The sequence below is a fragment of the Bombus affinis genome, chromosome 5 (genome assembly GCF_024516045.1).
Source record: "Bombus affinis isolate iyBomAffi1 chromosome 5, iyBomAffi1.2, whole genome shotgun sequence".
Lineage (NCBI taxonomy): Eukaryota > Metazoa > Arthropoda > Insecta > Hymenoptera > Apidae > Bombus > Bombus affinis.
The window spans coordinates 16617390-16637428 of NC_066348.1; the positions used below are offsets into that span (position 1 = coordinate 16617390).

General features: G+C 37.2%; 4 protein-coding genes and 1 long non-coding RNA gene across 12 annotated transcripts in view; 3 read left to right on the forward strand and 2 right to left on the reverse strand.

The window, feature by feature from the left end:
- Window positions 1–545: 545 nt before the first annotated feature.
- Window positions 546–2100, forward strand: LOC126916214 (deoxynucleotidyltransferase terminal-interacting protein 2). Of its 5 annotated transcripts, none has more exons than XM_050721731.1 (4): window positions 591–609; window positions 711–819; window positions 1108–1222; window positions 1309–2100. In XM_050721731.1, the coding sequence occupies exons 3-4, from the start codon at window positions 1126–1128 to the stop codon at window positions 2007–2009; spliced, it is 798 nt and encodes a 265-aa protein (XP_050577688.1). In that variant the 5' UTR covers window positions 591–609; window positions 711–819; window positions 1108–1125; the 3' UTR covers window positions 2010–2100. The 5 variants fall into 5 exon arrangements, with proteins under 5 accessions (XP_050577685.1, XP_050577688.1, XP_050577687.1 ...); XM_050721730.1 differs by having other exon boundaries at window positions 593–609; window positions 963–1222; XM_050721728.1 differs by having other exon boundaries at window positions 546–819; window positions 963–1222.
- Window positions 2011–3343, reverse strand: LOC126916215 (estradiol 17-beta-dehydrogenase 8). Its single transcript, XM_050721733.1, has 4 exons — window positions 3096–3343; window positions 2870–2986; window positions 2415–2790; window positions 2011–2329 (listed from the first exon to the last, which is right to left on the reverse strand). The coding sequence occupies exons 1-4, from the start codon at window positions 3124–3126 to the stop codon at window positions 2113–2115; spliced, it is 741 nt and encodes a 246-aa protein (XP_050577690.1). The 5' UTR covers window positions 3127–3343; the 3' UTR covers window positions 2011–2112.
- Window positions 3344–3520: 177 nt separating this feature from the next.
- On the forward strand, window positions 3521–10403 carry LOC126916201 (raf homolog serine/threonine-protein kinase Raf). Of its 2 annotated transcripts, none has more exons than XR_007710495.1 (2): window positions 3521–7351; window positions 8285–10403. XR_007710495.1 is itself a non-coding variant. In XM_050721691.1 (2 exons), exons 1-2 carry the CDS (start codon window positions 4535–4537, stop codon window positions 6881–6883), a joined length of 2298 nt encoding a protein of 765 aa, XP_050577648.1. In that variant the 5' UTR covers window positions 3521–4534; the 3' UTR covers window positions 6884–10403. The 2 variants fall into 2 exon arrangements, 1 of the variants encoding a protein (XP_050577648.1); XM_050721691.1 differs by having other exon boundaries at window positions 3521–4557; window positions 4609–10403.
- A 733-nt stretch (window positions 10404–11136) lies between these two features.
- LOC126916219 (uncharacterized) lies at window positions 11137–11923 on the reverse strand. Its single transcript, XR_007710497.1, has 2 exons — window positions 11757–11923; window positions 11137–11606 (listed from the first exon to the last, which is right to left on the reverse strand). It is a non-coding gene; the product is annotated as an uncharacterized LOC126916219 (long non-coding RNA).
- Window positions 11924–12003: 80 nt separating this feature from the next.
- The window catches only part of LOC126916212 (uncharacterized), a 36225-nt gene continuing 28189 nt past the window's right edge, over window positions 12004–20039 (forward strand). Inside the window, exons 1-2 of one of the 3 annotated variants that reach the window (XM_050721722.1) lie at window positions 12004–12213; window positions 13792–15646. In XM_050721722.1, the coding sequence (XP_050577679.1) occupies window positions 15556–15646 (91 nt within the window). In that variant the 5' untranslated portion in view covers window positions 12004–12213; window positions 13792–15555. Of the gene's footprint in view, window positions 12214–13791; window positions 15647–18572; window positions 19234–20039 lie in introns of those variants that run through there. The other 2 variants (XM_050721723.1, XM_050721724.1) reach the window with 2 other exon arrangements.

Genomic DNA, 20039 nt, shown 5'->3' on the forward strand with positions numbered 1-20039 from the left:
TATCGCGCGTCTGACTCGCCACCAGATACTTGGGCCAAACGTAAACATTACGATCGTGACTGAATGTTAGCTCCTGTCAGTATCTCATGACAGTTAGTCACGATTCTTATCGTTACTGTTACGAACCAGTTCAATTATTACCCAAAATATAGATCCGACACCTCGGAATAAGCATCCAACAAGGACGTGCAAAGTCTGCTATAAACATAAAATTCGAAGCGCAACGAAGTGGGAATGCGCGAAATGTAAAGTGGCTTTACATCTGCCAGAATGTTTTAAGAGGTATCATACCATGGAGGATTTGTAGAGTTTTGCATATTTCCTTTTTAGATATTCATTCAATTTTACGATTAAATTTTATATAATTATATAATTTTATATAATTTTAAATAATTTTGTAACAAAATATAATAAATTTATAATATCTGTAAAAGTAAAAGCATAAGAGTTTACTTCCTCAACAGCATTATCTCATAAAATTGACTATACCACAGGTATCGCGGGCATTTACATTTCGGTTCGTATTGCGACTGTTTACGAGCATCAGTCTGGTTTGTTTAGCGCGCGTCGATGTTTATCGCTTGGGCCCGAATTTCGTCGAACTAAATGGTACGGGAAGGGGTTAATGCAATCAACAAGCCTGGAAGGAAAATAGATATTTACGAATTTCTTTAGGATAATAATTTTTGTCAAGTTTACATAACTTTCAGGTGTATTACATATTTTCTATATTATGAAAATTGTCGATCTCGAGTGTGATAATATGTAATACTAGAGAGAAAATGAGAGAGCTCACACTTATGTTCTAGTTGTTTCCAGGTTAGTGCTGCACCACGCGGCGAAATGCTGAAGGTGCTGCATTTAGCATGAATGTCTATTATTAATTATTTCGTTTCCGAGTTTATGGTTGTTTCAATATTTAAAAAAATTATATTGTTACTTATATAACAAATCTTTTTAAGTCTGTTTAAGGTACTTTTTATATTTAAAGTTGTTTAAAGAAGTTATTTTTACGATTTGAAGTAAACCGCAGAACATAACAGGCACACGTGACTCACGTAAGATATGTTGAGAAAGCAAACAGTTTATTTTCTAATTTACTTTTAGAAACAAATAATTTTAATAATGGATATAATAATTGATACGGAAGGCCAAGCAGATTTATTGACGAAAGATCATTTGGTAGACAGCGATGAGGACGACTTAGACTTTGAAAATAACGGTAATTAAATCTACATTGTATCATATTATTTTTAGAGATTAAGAATTTATGACAATAATATTATGCTTTTACGTACATTAATTTAGCAGGTACACAGTCGGTCAAATTCTTTGACATAGAGGAAGATTTAATCCAAGATGAGGTTCCAATTCAAAAAGTGATTCGCAACCCAACTAAGGATATCGATCTCGAGGAATTTGAAAAAGATATGGGTTGGTCAAACAAAACAGTATCCTCAAAAAGAAGGGCTCATACAGCAACTCCTGCTCCAGATGTAACCAAACTGACAAAAGAATTGACATCGATAGATCAGGTACTTAAAAAAAGTGTCATAGCACCTGGTTTTGAACAGCTTAATGCTGTACCTCCTTATATGTTAACTGAAAGATTATTACAAGCTCAGAGACGCAAAGAGCGTGCTAAAACTAAAGGCAAAAGTTGGTTTAATATGCCTGCTCCTGAATTGACACCAGAAGTCAAAAATGATCTTCAAGTTATAAGAATGAGATCAGTGTTGGATCCAAAACATTTCTATAAAAAGAATGATCTTAAAACAATACCAAAGTACTTTCAAATTGGTAAAGTTATGGATTCACATTTGGATTACTACTCTGGTCGTCTTACTAAGAAAGAACGTAAGAAGACAATTGTTGACGAACTTATGGCTGATGCTGAATTTTCTAAGTTTAATAAACGTAAATATAAAGAAATCATTGATGAGAAGAAAAAGTTGCATTATAAAGCTCATAGACATGCAAGGAAACTTAAAGGGAGGAAGAAAAAATAAATACTAATTGAAAATATGTATTTTAACGTTTGTAAAATTTGTAATTATCAAATGCATTATAAAAATTACAAAAATGTGTATATTTAAAGAAGTTTATATAAATTTAATGCATCCCTCCTGTAACTTCAATAGAAGCACCATTAACATAGGAACTTTTGGAAGATGTTAAAAATGCAATTACTTCTGCCACTTCTTCTGGTTTTCCCTTTCTCTGAAGAGGTATTTTTTTTAAAAATAACTGCTTTATTTTATCAGGTACAGTTTCTGTCATAGGGGTTTCTATAAAACCTGGCAACACTGTATTAACACGAATTCCAAATCTATAATAAAGTTATATGCCTGATAATATTATAAAATCATTGAACAAAATACTGTACATATACTATAAGTACTCCTTATACGTACTGTCCAAATTCTAAAGAAGCAGTTTGTGTAAGAGCTATTACTCCAGCTTTTGATGCTGCATAATTAGCTTGACCGATGTTTCCAATTTTTCCAATGATAGAGCTTACGTTAACGATCGAACCACTTGTACTTACGTTAGCATTAATCATTTCTTTTACTGCTGTCTGAATTATGTAAAATGTTCCTTTTAAATTCACATCAAGTACTTTAGCAAAATCCTCACTTGTGAGTTTTAAAATGAACTGATTACACGTGATTCCTGCAGAATTAACTATAATAGTGGGTGCAGTTGAATATTTACTTATTGCATTTTTAAACGCTTCTTGAATACTTTGTTTGTTTGACACTTCAACATTTAATGCCAAATGATTGGAATCTAAAAATTGCGTAGAATTTTAATAATTTTATCTTAACTAGATAATTAAAAAAAAAATAATAGTATTTAACATTCGAACCATTTAAGGATGTAATGGTATCTTCAGCACTTTTTAAGTTCTGATCTGTAGCAATAACCTTAGCTCCTTGTCTTGCCAAAATACGGCATACTTCTCTACCTATACCGCTACCAGCACCTGTAATTGAAGTAAATTCTATTTTGATATGCACTATAAACTTTCTCTAATTTTTTTCTTTTTCCTCTGTTTTTTTTTTCTTTTTTTTTTTCTTTTTTTTAATGCACACCTGTTACAAAGGCCACTTTGCCGGCTACCATTTTCGTTTTTTGATTAGGAAACAACTAGTACAAAGTCCAACAGATAAAATATAGATTATAAAAGACCAATGACTTGATCAATACAAGTAACCTTGTAGCGTAAATGAATAAGTAGAAAATACTGAAAGACATTGATTTTGCTGATTCGCAAATCATTCTGATACATTTCGAATACTTTTTTCAATTATTTGCTATTAGTAGATATGCGCACAGTAAGTATGTACGCAAGCATTGAACCAATTAGGATGGACTTCTGTTACCTAGGTAACCGTACCATATGCTGCTGACGTCAACGCAAGTCTGCAGTGACGTCAGAAACGCAACGCAAGTAGCTATGTTTACAGAAAAATTGAACTTGAATTATAGACCTGTTCCAAATGGTTGTTTCTCAGAGAGAATGTAAGGCGATCTATGGATATTTTGCTTTGAATAGTGAAAAACAAAATAGATTTATCGAAGTACGATGGTCAGATAAAATCATACTGATAAAGCTGTCAAATGTTGTAATAAAAATTATTTAAATTCGCAAAGGAACTCATACAAATATGCATCACTATTATTTAAGCTGAAAGCAATATGGTGTAACATGTCGATCTTAAAATAATTAACAAAATTCTATTTTATCGCAAAGTTCTATTCCGATATTTCAATAATAAATTTTTTTGCTGATACGTCTAAGATTAAACAAATTTCTATACTACTTGAACTACGAAATAGCATGACATAAAACTGTTGAAGATCTAAAGGAGAAAAAGAAAAAAGTAATATTTATTGCGAAAACATTGAAAACGGATTGTGCAAGTAAACAGGTAGAATTTAAATAGAGGAAGAGGAAGAAAATGAGTGGGAGGGGGCGGAAGGTTGTACGCAAAGAGACTGGCAGCACCGGCGCTTCAAGAAACATAGCCCCGCGCCTCTGCTCACGGTCCTGTAACGCTTGTGCCAGTTTTCTTTCGCAAGGGCTCCAGAGAAGAAGCAGAAGGGGGATTGCGCAGGAGGTCGAAACGAAAGAATTTTGTACCCGATTTCGGGGTTCGGACCGCATTTTGTGCGGAACACGGAAAACTGTTGCGCGACGTAATAGTAGAAATTCAATGGCCGAAAAGTCAGGAAAGACAGCGTGGTTTGGAGACGCGCATCGGAAAGTAGGTTCGATTTGGCGGACATAAGAAGAAAGAAGGAGGTAGGAGAGAGGTATATAGAGGAAAGAAGAAGAAAAAGAAAAAGAGAGGTGCGTGAGAGGACGCGTCGTCGTGTGTCGTCGTGCGGTGAGAGGTGAGGCGACGGCGGCGTGGTGAAAGCTCGAACTAGAGAAAAATTCGGCGGTAACCGGTAGCAAAGTAAAGCTACCAAGGTGTTCCGAAGTGCAGCAGCAGCGGCCCAGGATGCTGCCCGACGGAGCAAGAAGATGGCCGTGATCGGCGAGCAGAGGTATTACACGGCGGTCCGTGCGAACGCGTACACGGAGTTTTCGTGTCGTAGGTGCGAGGCGATACGTTCAGCGACGACAGCTACGTCGCCGTCCTCCTCGTCCTCGTCGTCCTCGACTGTATCTTCCCGTCATCATCGCCGACAGAGGAAAAAGCTACACTCTGTACAGTTAGCTATGTCCTCTTCACGAGGTAGCGGCCCGGAATCGGGAGAACTGAGCGATTCTGAGGACGGTTATTTGGATACAGATCCGTTGAGGTATGAGTTGAGAAATATACAAAATGTGATACACGTCACTCGACAAAACATTGACGCTCTAAACAATCGGTTTGCTGGATTTCAACATCCACCATCGATATATTTAAATGAATATCAAGAATTAACTAGCAAGTTGCATGATTTAGAATCTAAGGAACAGAAGCTCAATGAATTGTTGAACGCTGGTCGAGTATCTGGTAGTGCTTCCACGTCAGAGAGTGAATCTCGTGATGCTAATACATCTGCATCAAGAGGTCAAAGAACTCCCATGAAATCTCTGCTCAGGGCATATTTACCTAATCAACAGCGTACAAGTGTACAGGTTCGTGAAGGACTTTCGTTAAGAGATGCACTTGCCAAAGCAATGAAATTAAGGAATTTGACTACGGAAATGTGCGTTGTATATATTTTGGGTGCGGACAACTCGAAATATCTTACTTCTTGGGATACAGACATCTCGTTGCTTGACTGCGATGAAATATCTGTGGAAATTTTGGATAAGTTTCCAATAACTACTTCCATTTCTCATAACTTTGTGCGCAAAACTTTCTTCTCACTAGCATTTTGTGAATGTTGTAGAAAACTCCTTTTTCAAGGCTTTTACTGTAGAACATGCAATTATCGATTTCATCAAAGATGTGCTGGTGGCGTACCTGCTTTGTGCCACCAAGTACGTATGCAAGATGCTTATTACCAAGCATTACTAGCACATAACCTTGAAAGTACCGCTGGGATATTGCAACTTCCTTCAGGATATGGATTAAGTAGAAGCATGTCTCCGTCTCTGGCTCCATCAAGAAGCCAGAGGCATCCTCGTTCTTTGGGACAACAAGATCGTTCCAGCTCTGCGCCTAATGTTTGTTTTAATATGGTGAAACCAAGCGGAGAATCTGTTAACTTAGATGAATACAGTAGATCTCAGAGTTTAGGTCGTCCCATTGGTATCATGCAAAGTGCAGTATCGCCAGGTAGTAGCCCAACGAAACATAGTCAGTCAACACAGGCTAGTCCTACTAGTACTTTAAGGCCAAAAAGACCAAGAGCAAGATCAGCCGATGAATCATCCAAAAATCTTTTAGCACCTAGAGAATCTATAGAGGATTGGGAAATTCCAGCAGATGAAATCTTAATTGGAGCTCGCATTGGATCAGGTTCTTTTGGAACAGTATACAAAGCTCATTGGCATGGTCCTGTAGCTGTAAAGACGCTTAATGTCAAAATACCTACTGCTGCTCAGTTACAAGCATTTAAAAATGAAGTTGCAGTTTTACGTAAGACACGGCATGTAAATATCCTTTTGTTCATGGGATGCGTTAGCAAACCACAATTGGCTATTGTTACCCAATGGTGCGAAGGCTCTTCTCTGTATAAACATTTACATGTATTCGAGACAAAGTTTGATTTATTCACATTGATAGAAATTGGAAGACAAACTGCACAGGGCATGGATTATCTACATGCAAAAAATATCATTCACAGAGATTTAAAGAGTAACAATATATTTCTGCACGACGATCTTACTGTAAAAATTGGAGATTTTGGCTTGGCTACAGCAAAAACTAGATGGTCCGGTTCTCAACAATTCCATCAACCAACCGGATCTATTCTCTGGATGGCACCAGAAGTCATAAGAATGCAAGAAGAAAATCCATACAGTTTTCAGTCTGACGTTTACGCATTTGGCGTTGTTTTATTTGAATTACTATCCGGTCAATTACCATATTCGCATGTTAATAACAAGGATCAGATATTATTTATGGTTGGACGTGGAAATTTACGTCCGGATTTAAATAAATTGCGTTCAGATACTCCCAAGGCATTGAAGAGACTGACAGAAGATTGCATCAAATTTTCTAGGGAGGATAGACCAATATTTCGTCAAATTTTAGCTAATTTAGAAGGTCTTTCACGAGGATTACCTAAAATAACGAGATCAGCATCTGAACCAAACTTAAATAGGACGCAGCTACAATCAGATGATTTTGTATACACTTGTGCTTCGCCAAAAACTCCAGTGAATTTTCAGTTTGGAGCATTTTCATTTTATCCTTCCGGTGGGAACATATAAAAGTATTACCCGAAGTAAACGAGTCTGATGTAATTTGCATAAAATTGAAAATATTAAAAAAAAAAAAAATGGGAACGAAATCGTAATAAACTTAGCTATGAACAATCTACGCGATTCTTTACAACTACACTTTGACTGTGTTGCAACTGTTCGCTCGATGTAGAATGTGATTATACAATACTTAATGAAACTAATATAAAAAGGAAAAAAAATATAAGGACACAAAAATTCATCTTATTAATTGACGTATCCGATGTATTTCATGGCAAGAACGCATATGTAGCTTTTACCTTTACATACTTACCAAGTATCTATGGAAAAAGGACATTTATTTAACGAGTTATTGTTCGCGTGCATAAACGCGTATTCGTAAACAAATGTATACACGTACGAACGAGCGCACGTGTTCGCGTGTTGGTGTAGAGGTCTGTAATTTCGTGGAATCCTTATGAAGGATGTAAAAATTAAGTAAGTAATAGAAGTAACGGCATTTAAATCTACGTGGGCCGTCATTTGTCTGTGAAGTATTTTTGCAAACGCCGAAGTGATTTTTGTACCTACTTCCTTCATGTATTGTCTTCAACATGCTCACATAAGAATTGTTCCTTTTCATATAACTTATAATTTATAGTTTACTGTTAGTATGTACATAAGTTTCGTTGAAATTATCAGAAATTTGCGTATATTGTTTTTTAAAAAGAGCGAAATATAGACACTCTAAATACAGATTAACTAGATATCCTGTAGTAATAGATATTTTACAACGATTACCTCTTTTTTTGTAGTAATTGTTTTCTATAATAATAATCATATTTGACTGATTTTTTGTACGCAGTAAATTTTTTTTCTACGAAAAAAATTCTTTTGGTCCAACGATACCAAAAGGTTGTACTGTATTAAAAAAAAAAAAGAATATGAAAAAAAAAATGACAAATCAAATTGAAAGTCAAATAAAAAGTGATATGTATACTTGGCCTTTACTTTAAGACTTCATCGATGTTATAGACTATAATAAATCATTCTCGCGAGTCATTTGTTTTGGCTTGATTTGGAGCATCGTTACGAATCAAGGCCTAAAGGATCATTTACACTCATCGACGGTAAAAAGAGGAAGTAATATCGTGTTGCAACATAGATTGAACAAGTTATCGACTAACTTCCATTTCTTTTTCCTAACTTTGTAGTCGACTGTTGTTCCTTGCATTTTAATATTTATTCATTTTTACTATTACTCTTTTTCTTTTGTAAGTTTTTTTTCACTGAATTTGAGGCTCATAATGCAGGAAGGGGCGCGAACTTCACTTCGAAGTGATGAATTCGTAAAGTATTTGTTACATAGCATTAAAGACTTTCAGTTTTACGAGGTAATCGAAACTTTTGTTATGACCAAACGTGTTTCAGATAACGGCCCGATCAACAGTAAATAATCATATAGGGGAAACGTATGCGGATTACGAGTATAAAGAGGTATACAGCGAAAAAGAAAATAATAGAGTGAACTTTTCGACTTGCGTATCGTATAATTTAGGGGAACGCGCAGTAGCGAAAAAGAGAAATTAGTGAAACTTTATTCGATGGGCGTCTGAAGCACGCTTATGCGATCGATGATAAACCATACCGACTACGTAACATTTTGCATCATTGATTCGCGGGCGTATCCTAAAATTTAACATCGATGCGACACTCGTCAAACCGTGACACGTTTCCGAAACATATAAAAGGCCTAAGAGGAAATCTTCGAAATTTCACTAGTTAAAACGAGTGATATCTTGTTTCTAAAGCACGTGGTATCCCGATTTACTATTTATTTATTTATGTATAATCCAAGTGTGATGAAATGCAATTAAAAAGCAACAAAAAAAAAAAAAAAAGAAAAAGAGGAAAAATACTAATAAATAAGCGCTGGATTTTAACATTTTGTCGAGAGTGCATGATTGCGAGGAACAGTGAATATGTGAATCATAGGAAAAGAGAAAACGTGTTCAAGTGTGCAAGAGAGCGAGAAAAAGAGAGAATGTATGTAAAAACGACGATGAGGACGGAACGAAAATTACCGATGAACACGTTCACCGGAATGAAGGAACGCACTTGTCATTGTTAATGACGCTTTCTCGTAACAGGGAAATAGCGAACCGCGAAACATAATTAATGATGTTACAAAAATATTATTAAATGAAAAAAAAAAGAGATATGTAAAAGAGGAGGATGTCGTGCAAGGTGCGGGGGATAGCTCTTTTTAAATGGCTTTCCGAGATCTTTTATAGTGCAATTTTCTAGATATGATAAAACCTTCGAGTGATACGAATGGATCCTCTACGATGTACAATGGTTAGGCTGTATAATATATAGAAGTAAAAAACCTATTCCTGCATTTTTTACTTGCGTTTTACACTTTAAACCATTTTGTTCTTGTGATACGATATAACTTGAATTAGGTCTTGACGAAGTGTGCTAATATTTAACCAATGATGTAAAATACTCTTTTTTTTCTTTAATTTTAGTTTTTACACTTTAATTTATTGTGAAGACTAGTAAGATAGTACGAATAAAAAGTGTTTATTTAGATATGTGTAATGTGTAACACACGTGAACAGATGATGAATACAAAGACAAGAGAAAGCAAACAGTAGAATTTGCGACCCTCGCGCTCTGCGTCCTCCTTAATCAATCTTCCTGTATGTCACTATCAAATTTTAGAATATTATTTTCTCGGAAGACATTCCTCTGTATATTGCTTTAATGTATATCGTACATGTAGAAGGGTTTGTATGCGGTTGCAGATTATCGAATGTGTTTTTGTGTCGTCCTGAACACCGAGAAACATATTACGTTACGTACATTTTAAAATTAATGGGAGTTGGCTCTTCGAAGCGTAGAATCAAATCGGAAGTGACGAAAGCGATAAGTGAAACTGGCTTAAAAACGTTCAAAATGAACGATCTAATTTAAATTATCCAGCGTTTACAAAGAACGGAACGAAAAAGAACGTTAAAGAAAAGAAATGAAATAGTTCTTGATCTACGAATCTTCTTAGAGTTAACTTTAACACGTCAATGAAATTGGTGATTTTGATTGATCCAAAAGATCGATGAGGTTAGTTTTGAAGAAAGTGGAACTTCTCCACTTCCAGAAATATGTCTTGTATATCGGCATTGTTAACTGTGTTATGCATAAGTGAATTATCGAACATTTTGCTCTCTTCGAATTCTACTACGAATCTCAATCGGGTTTGACACGAAAAAACGATCGGATGGCAGATTTTTCGTTTGATTGACAGACGTCGCATGGCACGTATTGTAATAGGATTTCGGCTTCGTTTTCGTCATATTATGCTGAAGCTGCTATCGAGTGAAATGTATGTCTTGTAACGAGATAGCGTGGCTGAGATTCGAGATACTTAATGCGATCGATCGTGACGATCGATTGATCATTGTATTCAACCGAAGAAGCTGGCAAAAAAATGAAAAAAAAAAAAAAAAGAAAAGAAGCAAAAATAAAAAGTTGACTCTTCATGTAATAAGTTTCGTTTTTCCTCTAACGGAGTTTCGATATATTTTATCGACTAGCCTAGTATATTGACGTTGAAAGTAATATGCTATTGATAAAACTTGTGCGTGTTTGTGGATACAAAAAACCATTTGCAATCTTTATCATTGCTTCTTGGATGGGACTCGGGAAGCGACGCAATAACGACACTTCATCGTATCAGTACTGTCTCATGTATCTTTAATCAGAATATATTGAATATAACGTTTACGAGTGATAATTTTGTACGATCGAGCATTTCAATTAATGTACAATTCACTTTAATTTGTATTACACGAGTTATATCGGGAGTCGATCGGACGTGTTATTTGTTTCGTTTAGAATCATATGCTTCTTGATATGGTGAGTAGATGTACTCACTGATCCGTGTTAACGATATTACCTCGACAAACAATTGAGATTACTAAAAATTTGATCGGATAATTGTCGTCTTCGAAATTAGATGTAGTATCAGTGAGCATTATATAAATAAAAGTTAAATGTCATTGATCGAATCAAAATACAATATTTCAATTCAAGGATCACTCGAAAGAAACCAATGAGTACCACTGCCCTAGATATGCTTTTCTATGTAGTGTAGAGTACACTGTGATCTTTGAAAGGCAATATACGTAAGTACCATGTAATTGCATTTGAATCAAATATCGCGTTAAATTTAAATGACTGTGAAATTCATTAGCATCGGACATAAAGGTGTTGTGGACATATTTCGTTCGAAGAATTGCGAATTTATTAGAAGCCATCGCAAATTATTCTTTTCTCGGTAACTGTTTCAAATAAAATCGAGTAAGTATGAACAAGCTGTTTCCTTTCTATCTGTGTATCATTATAGCGAACTTAAACGAAGTTTTCGCTGTAAAGTAGTACACGTTTATATGTTTTGCAGAAATTCAATATTTGCGTATAACTTCGCGGAATAGGTGTACAATATTGGATCTTGTACGTAAATAATTCGAAATTATTTAATTTGATGGCATAGTCATTTTGCTCTTCGAACGACAGTCTTAGAATACGTAAACATGATTTAATCCGGTGAGTACACGTGTACCATAATGACGATAGCAGCCTATAAATGCAATCACGGAAACCAAGAATCCCTGTCGGAAGGTCATCACATCGTGGATCTCTAGTAATCCTCTATGAGGTTCTCCACTTCTCCTCCCTTTACCCCACAAATCTACAAATGCCAGATTAACTATCTTGCGTTACTCGTATAGGTACTGCTTATCATATTTACTTGTTATGCGCATTATATTGCATTCGCTTCCAACTAAAATTTACGATGACAAACAATATTGTAATTCGCTTTTCATAAAGATAATCTTACGTTGAGAATGATCTAGAGCTCGTGTAAGTGAACGCACCCCTACAAAGAGATACGATCAGTGTATAGAACGAGTATATATGTGTATCGTATATGCAGCAAAAGGTTCTAGCGTGTTGGTGAGTGCGCGTTGAAACGAGAACGCCTATACGTAGAGGTTAGAAACCACTACGCTGATGCACGAGTACTCGTTATGTCTAAAGCGTACGTGAGATACACGGAGGGAGCGCGCATGCGCAAATCCAGCTGGCGCCTCGACCGGCTGTAGTCGATGCTGGAACTTCGTACTGCGAGTGTCTGTGTTTGTTCTTTAAGTCTTATCGTCGTAAATTGGTACGCAAATTATATTCGTGTACATATACATAGGTACGAGTCATAGAATAGGCGAAGAGTCTCATTTATGTACGATCATCGTGAACAGGTGGACGTCGAGGTCGGTCGGTTTGCTGCGTGAAACGAGGTTAGTTGACTTCAAATCGAATTTCGGGCGGTCGCTCCAAAGGGGAACGACATTACGTGGATATTTGCCTCGAAGAAACGGTCCCTGTGTTTTTCTATGTCGCGCTGTTTCAGTGTCGCGTGTGACAATAGTCGAAAGTAGACGTGGATTACTCAGGGACAGCGCTCGCTTCTCATATTTCTTGTATGATATTTCAACGCGATGTATTAGTCAAAAATAGTATCGCGTGTTTGACCGATCGGAGTCACTTATTCCCTGTAAATCTGCTAGCTGTTGTATCTTTTAACTATATTAAATTCGTGGCTAAAAGTTCGAAAAGCGTACTACGTTTCTGTGCTGAATGGATAAAATCGAATGGAAAATCTGTTATCGGCACGAAACATTTAAACTTTGACAGAATGCCCGAGCAAACATCGTTACAGTTTATTCTGCTTTTAAGTATCTTTTGCCTTTCGCTATACATTGTACACAACATGAGTAACTTATTGAATTAGAAGAAAAATGTTATCGCGAAGAGGTTGATAAGGGTTGACTATACACCGATATAATTACAATAACACAGATTTCGATTAATTGTACAGTTGTTACGCATGGATACACGTTTCAAAACGCTATTTACCGAAAAAGAAAATCTAACTAATGTAATATATAACTAGTCAGTTGTGTTCAAGAGGAGAATCGAAAGAAACGACATTGACCGAGAAATGGAAAAGCAATCGTCGCGCATAAATTTTATGCCGTGGAATATCGAGTGTTGATTCGAATATCGATATGCTTTAAACGCGCTTTCATCTTGTAATTACCATGAAACGCGTAGTCGTTGAAACATCGTATTGTTACTTTCTCTTTAACGTTTGAATCTTGATATTTTGATGTTTTGCTTTGGAACGGTCATCTGGTCGAAATAATCACGCATTATCGATATATCTAATAACAACAAACGTATCGATACCATTCGGAGCGATAGAACGATGCTGGAAAGAAGATTGTACTTCTTGAGAAAAAAATGGTAATCGCGTCGCGCGATTCGGTTCTACGTGTGGTGTAGATCATCTTTGCGATATTATTGCGGTGATGCACAAATTTCGCAGTTGCGGCTTTTTCGTGTGGCGTTTCATTCTTAAAGGCGCGTGTGTGCGCCTGTCGAAAGTCGAAGCACAACAGATATCGTGCCAAAGTTAATATCGATCGTTCGACTTTTATAATTCGTCAGCGCGTCCCGTATTACGTAAAAAATTATTGCCCTTATAAAATCTCAATTGTTTATAAATCTATTAATATTTAAAATACATCTAACCTATACTTAGTATCAAACCTAAAAATGTATCGTATCTGTCATAAAAAAAAAGAAAGAAGAATCGCTCGGTTATGTTTTTCTTTTCGAACTAACGTTGAATGTATGGTATTCGCTTTTTTTTCCATTCTCCTTATTTAACTGTTAATTAAGCTGCTTATCTGTAAACGCCTTAAATAGGAATAATTACTAGTATAATTACGTTTCTAACATACGTTTCTAATATACGTTTCCTCGTCGAGATAGCAATGTTCTAACAAGTGCGTTGTTTTGTTTCTTTCCAGGTCCGAATTCAATAAGTAAATTGTAGTAACAGGTCATAAGACGTTCACCTCTGAAGGAGACGGAGGGGGAAGACCGAAGGGGTCGAACGAATTTACCTCGTCCCTTCTCTAGTCCTGCTTCAGTCAGCTTTGCCCCTCGTACAAAGCAGCATCGTGTCTCTATCTTTAATTATTCCACACCTGTATCTTCTGCCTTCTACGACAATTATTTTATTTTGCCTGAATGCGTTTGCTTGGTGATCCAACGAACGACATTGGCCGCTGGAAAAACTGGAACAGCCGTTGCCCATAAGCAGCGTTACTTCAAGACCTTGCCAGTTTGTCCTTGTAACCGAAACACATGTGCCAACTTCGCTCTTAAACCACGCATCGTCCAACTATCATCCCTGTGTTTCTTGCGGTCGCGTTCGACCGCACGAGGGTGGGAAAGAATAGAAAGAGTAAGAAGTTTTCTCTCGTGTAGCTAGATTATACGATGGAGAAGAGAGCTTGGTTGATCGACAGATCGAATTTGGTGAATCGATAAAGTTATCCGACGCGTTCTTCTCTGGCTAACGAGTACGTCGTCGAGGATAACAACGAGACAAACGGGTGAACGAATGTGCAAAGCGACAGAACGAGAGAATGTACGTCTGGCAGCTTTGGACATGGGATAGATGATAGATTGCGAATGATGGGGTGGTAGAGCGAACAGGAAACGCAAAATGGATTGGGTGCCTCGGCTCAGGTAGCCAGAGACGACAAGGTCGAGGGCTCCAGGGCGGATAGGCCCCGAGCTGTTTAATAAAACTTCCCTTCTCTTTCTCTATGCATTCGGTCGAATAATGGGAACACATTTCCCCATCAGTGTTGTCGGTGAGAGTATTACTTCCGAAAGACTGCTTTTCCTTTTCTGCCATCTGCCGATCGACGTTGTGCAAAAAGACTGAATTTAATAATTAATAATCAACCAAGGAATTTAAACCGATTGATCTATGCATCGGATCCCGGTGGATTTGTTCAAAGAAGAAGAAGAAGAAGAAGAAGAAGAAGAAGAAGAAGAAGGAGAAGGAGACCAATACGAATTTACTGGTGATCACTGGTCCAACGGAACGTTAGCGTTTGACTCACGAAAAGACTGAACGCACGTTGATTCATTATTCGAAGAGAAAAAGGAGATCCGCATATCGCGTTCTATAGGAATCTGTTTTCATTTATCGCGCTACACATACATATCTTTCGGGATCTCACGTAAATGTTGTACATACATACCTATCTACACGTTGTACACACAGACAGCTTGTCACACCATCTATACGAGCTTTAAGAAATTTCTGACGAACGTATATACAAAGTGGCGTACGCGTCTCGTTGCGCGAATTTTCGACTATTATATATATTGGAAATATGTCGCGTATATATACATGCGTGTAGAAACAGAATATATATAATATATATATATATATGTACACATGTAAAAAAAAAACTCTTTCGCTGCCTAATAGAAGTATTCGCTGATGAAGTGTTGTGTGCGATTCGGTAAAAGAACAAATAGGCAAGCCGTATCGTTGTACCTATTCTTTTTTTCTATAAAGAGAATTAACGTTAGAAAAATGTTTAATTTAAAGGAAGAAATGTTCGTTCGTACTTTATTTATCTAACGGGACTCTTATCAATTTATCGAGGATATTATTGACAGCGCGCAAAGAACAATTAGAAAAGGAAAGTATTTAGAATCAGTGAGAAGTGTAGTCGAAGTGTGATCGCTGGCAGCAACAAAGCAGGATGGGTTGTGGACAGAGCAAAATCGGTAATATCTATCCGAAGAATAAGAAGAACAAAAACAATACCGGCAAGAAAAACGGAGATTCTGTCGGTGAGTAATCGATCGATAATTATTATTTTCAACCTAAAATAAAATTCCCTTTCGTTTGCCTTTCGTTTCGTCTACCTTTTTTGTTTTTACCTTTTTGGTTGCACAGATTGTATCGCTTGGTCGAAAGATTAGATCGTCCACAGTGCAAATATGTAATAACCGATTTGGCAAGATCCCCTCGTCGTCTGACAGACGTGGGCGAGATCGACATTGTTCGCGTAATTAACGCCGTTTCTCGTCAATCTAGGTCTGCCGTGTAATTGTTAACCCGATGACGGTAATTAAACAGATGCGTCTCGATCTAGAACATCGACACCCATCCAGAGATTTCCTTCCTGATGAAAGGTGATTGAACAGTCGCCTCGATTATACCGATGATTTTCTCTGTCGTAAAACTATTGCTTCACGAATATACGCATATACGTAGCTACTCGAGATCAAATCGAATATGACTTTAATATGACTTTTCGCTTCTTATAGAACAGTAAGTATATGTAAAATGATTTGATCGACCTGATTGTCGCGTACATTAACGCACGTAACATAGTTATTCCGAGATGGTCAATAACTCGTTGAAATTAAACTCGCAGTTCGTTATCCGTTATGTTGGAACGCGAAGAAAAAAGATCTCTATCGTGCGTGACAATCGAAGATAAGTTGGCGAGCCTCCAGTTTGAAATTACGTTCCAGAACAGGTGGAACTTAACCGCCAATCGTAGCAGAGTAGATGCCCATATTTAGATCTCACGGATCCGTCTCGAGGCTAAGTCGCAATTCTCGTTGTATAATTACTATGGTAGTAGCTTTTCATTTCTGTTTATCTTTAACGTAACGCATCGAGGTTCTTTCGCGCGATTCTCGCGCGTCTATCCGTTGTACGTTCGCTCAGTTAGAATATTTAAACTTCTTCCTATTAGAACCTGTAAATTCTTTAAATCTCTCACCACGCTTACGCTACTATATTTGCGTCATTCGGTTTAGCGGTAATCGTTCACTCATATTCCAAAGCAGCAACGTGATTTATCGTTAAACATCTTCCGTGTTATCTTACCTGGCAGTTTGTTAGATAAAACAGATAAGGTTTAATGAGGATACTTCCCGACGGAAAAATCATAATATCGATTACAACATTGATTTCATTCTGAAGACGCGTATCGCATCTTTTTCTACTAATTAAGAATTTCCCGATGTTTCCGAAAATTCCTCATCAATTGCCACGTGATTCATCGTTTGTTTCGGCGAAAGATGAACGCGTAATTCAATAATGTATCGCGAGTGGCATTATAACGAAAAAGGGCAGTAGATAAGGATGCTTCGTCGAACTCGTTATCGTAGAATTTTATATCAGAATTATAATAAGAATTCAGTAGAGCGGCAACAAGTACGCCGCGTACGTGGCCACGCACACCTGTATACGCACGCGTGCGGGAACGATCGATTTCGTTCTTAACGTACATCACTTGAGGTAGATTAGGCTTTGGGTTAGGTCGTGCATAAGGGGAGCGTAACCTTCTGAACAATAAATTGACATTCAACAACCCTGTTCTACCGTTGTTCGCACGCCTGTTGTTTTATTCGTTGAGAACGATCTGTTCGATAACCACCGGACGTATGTATTTCATCTTCGACATACGTACTTTTAGTCTCGCTTGCAAAAATCCCCCCTTCTTTATCCCTCTATTATCTTTTCAATTGGATTCTGTACTTCTGTAAATCCTGATAATCGAATATTCAAACAAAACGGTGTTTATTTCGAGCTATGTTTGCCGTCCTAATTTCACTAGCAATAAATTATCAACTGCAATCAAGTATACATAGATTTTCTACTTTGTGGAATCATGCGACCCCGATTCGCTAATGTAAATGACTCTGGTGTTTTTTACCGTATCGTATCCATTGATTCTCAAACGATTTCGTTTCTATATATTTTCCTTCTTTCGTTAATGGTCGCTAGTGGTTTGTAAACTCGTGATAGTGAGATACGACGTGCGACGCTAATAAAGAAGCAAAAAGGTAAGGAAAACAAATCAGCGAACCACGCGTCTTGAAATCGTATGTATCGTGGTTTGTTGTTTACCGGCTTCGACGTCTGCGATCTAAATATATCACGCGATAATTCTGATATTTATATCATTACGTTGACTTCGCTTACGGTACTTGGGAATACTGCCGTTTAGTAATTTATGCATGCACCAAGATTATGTATTTTTAGTTATCAATTTAAGCAATGGCCTAAATCGCGCTCGATCGTTTATCATTTATGCTATTATGAAAAGGAACAAACAATGTAAAATTGTGCTGAAATCAACATCAACGCGTTATGTCATAACAGTATCGCGCTAAAAATAAAATTATGCACTATAGACATTGTTTGCGAGAAGAAAATCCAAGATGAAAGTATTATTTTTTACTGATCATTAACCATACATTATACTTGAGAAAATACAAATAGGTAGCTATTAATATTTCGATGTTTGTTGCATCTTATCTGCAGTTATTGCAAATATGTTATGCCAGGGAAAATTCGTAAATAATTTGGTCATTGTTATTTACAGAATCATAAGTACGTAAGTTTGAGATCATATACGTACATTATTACGAGAATTTGTTGTATATTATCTCATTCTTTTAAAATGCGCATATGTACATACATAATATACTATGCATAAATATATTGGTATAATCTAATGTATAAAAGGAAGTGTAGGAAATGTTCAACTAATTTTTATTTTTTATTTTTTTTATGTCCACTTAATTAACAATTGCGTGTGACGAGTTAAATTTAGAATAACATACATATTTCGCGATATTATATTTTAAAATGCGCTGTTACCACTTCTAATTTTCAATTTTCTACCAACGACATAATGTTGCGCGCGCAACTTGGTTGCCAGTTTACACTGTTTACAGCGTTGCCATCGTTTAAGCGGGAGCTTGTGCCGCGAATGATTAAAGTGTCCCTCGTGTATGCGGACGTTCGGAACGTTTTCGTATCTCAAAACGTGTCGCGTGTCCAAGTTCGATTCTCGTAGTATTTGGCCGACATTTTGTCAAAATACGCTAGAGCTGATACGTCTTTACTTGGTAAATAAGACAAGCTTCAAGGCCCGGAGCCGATATTATCGCGCTCGGTAGTAGAGCAGCTAACGACTTGCCTACGTGATCGTTGTTCGGCGTATAAAAGGGTCGCGCCTCTCTAGCGTCAGTGTCTGTCTCTCGTAGCAATTTCGTGTGCGAGCATCGTTCGTTCTCATTGTTGAAAAAATTCTGTTGCAAGTAGTTTTTCTTCTTATTTATATCTAACGTTTATCGATCGCTGTTAATCGAGATTTTATCGATACACGCGACGTTATAAATACCGCAGAAAGTGAGGTTAAGTAACCGGCGCTCCGAAGAATACACCATCGGTCGGTGACAGTGAACGGTTTTTATACTGCGTTGAATCATCGGATCCGATATTTCACTTGGATTGGAGGACATTTGTCCTGCCAGGACGTCGGATTTTGAGAGCAAACAGAAGGGAGCCGCCAAGATGTGGCTGAAAGTGCTCAGGCAGAATATATCGCATTTAGCCCGTAGGACGAAAGGTAAGGTCACATTTGTTCCTTGAAATCGGAGCTCAGTGGGGAAACGAGACGACGGTTGTCACCGCGAAAGAATGCCTATTTATAGATTTACGCTACTTGGATTTAGAGGGTCATACCCGACAAATTAAAATTCTTCTTTGTAAATACTTTACGATCGGCAATTGGAATCGTACATATAGTTTAAGCAAGTACGTGTTCGCGCACAATTTTGTTGCAAGATGCAGGTAATTCTATCCTCGAATTAGGCTGCATTCTAATTTAAGCCCGTCTCGTATTTCGCGGTCTTTCGGAGAAGAGAATTCTGGAATGCGTGGTGACGATGCTGTTGCAGCTGCGTGACTCACAGCTGCTTCAGCAGAACATATCCGGCTTTTGCATTATTCCAAGTCTGTTAACCCCTCGGAAAAATCGTACGAGCGATCTACTTTATATTTAAGTCGGTGTTTACCGCATGGCACGTGATCTTGTCGTAACCGCTTTGATGCAGTTGCGCTTGAATTCGCGGCAGTAGTATATTTAGTGTTAGAAAATGAGAAGCCGCGCGCGATTATCAAGCGGTTCAATTTTTTTTTTTATCGATCGCATATTGGTAACTGTGGAAGAGCCTTTGTAACAAGAAAATACTTGTACGTAACATAGTAACTCATTACGTAGTAAATTAAAAATTGTTTTCGAATCTTAACATTGTCCGTCTTAAAACATTCGGTTAAATCAACGTGACTATAGTCGTGTCAGCGTTTTCCGTCAACTCGACCTTGGAAGTGAGATGTAAAGCTGACGTTTATTTCAAGTAATTCCTACGATCG

Bases quoted from the DNA above. Each gene is read 5' to 3' on its own strand.
- LOC126916214 (XM_050721728.1), top strand. From the start codon at position 1,126: ATGGATATAATAATTGATACGGAAGGCCAAGCAGATTTATTGACGAAA. The intron at 1,223-1,308 runs GTAATTAAATCT...ACATTAATTTAG, and splicing joins CTTAGACTTTGAAAATAACG to CAGGTACACAGTCGGTCAAA.
- LOC126916215 (XM_050721733.1), bottom strand. From the start codon at position 3,126: ATGGTAGCCGGCAAAGTGGCCTTTGTAACAG. The intron at 2,987-3,095 runs GTGTGCATTAAA...CTTCAATTACAG, and splicing joins CAAAGTGGCCTTTGTAACAG to GTGCTGGTAGCGGTATAGGT. The intron at 2,330-2,414 runs GTACGTATAAGG...ACTTTATTATAG, and splicing joins GCTTCTTTAGAATTTGGACA to ATTTGGAATTCGTGTTAATA.
- LOC126916201 (XM_050721691.1), top strand. From the start codon at position 4,535: ATGGCCGTGATCGGCGAGCAGAG. The intron at 4,558-4,608 runs GTATTACACGGC...TTCGTGTCGTAG, and splicing joins GCCGTGATCGGCGAGCAGAG to GTGCGAGGCGATACGTTCAG.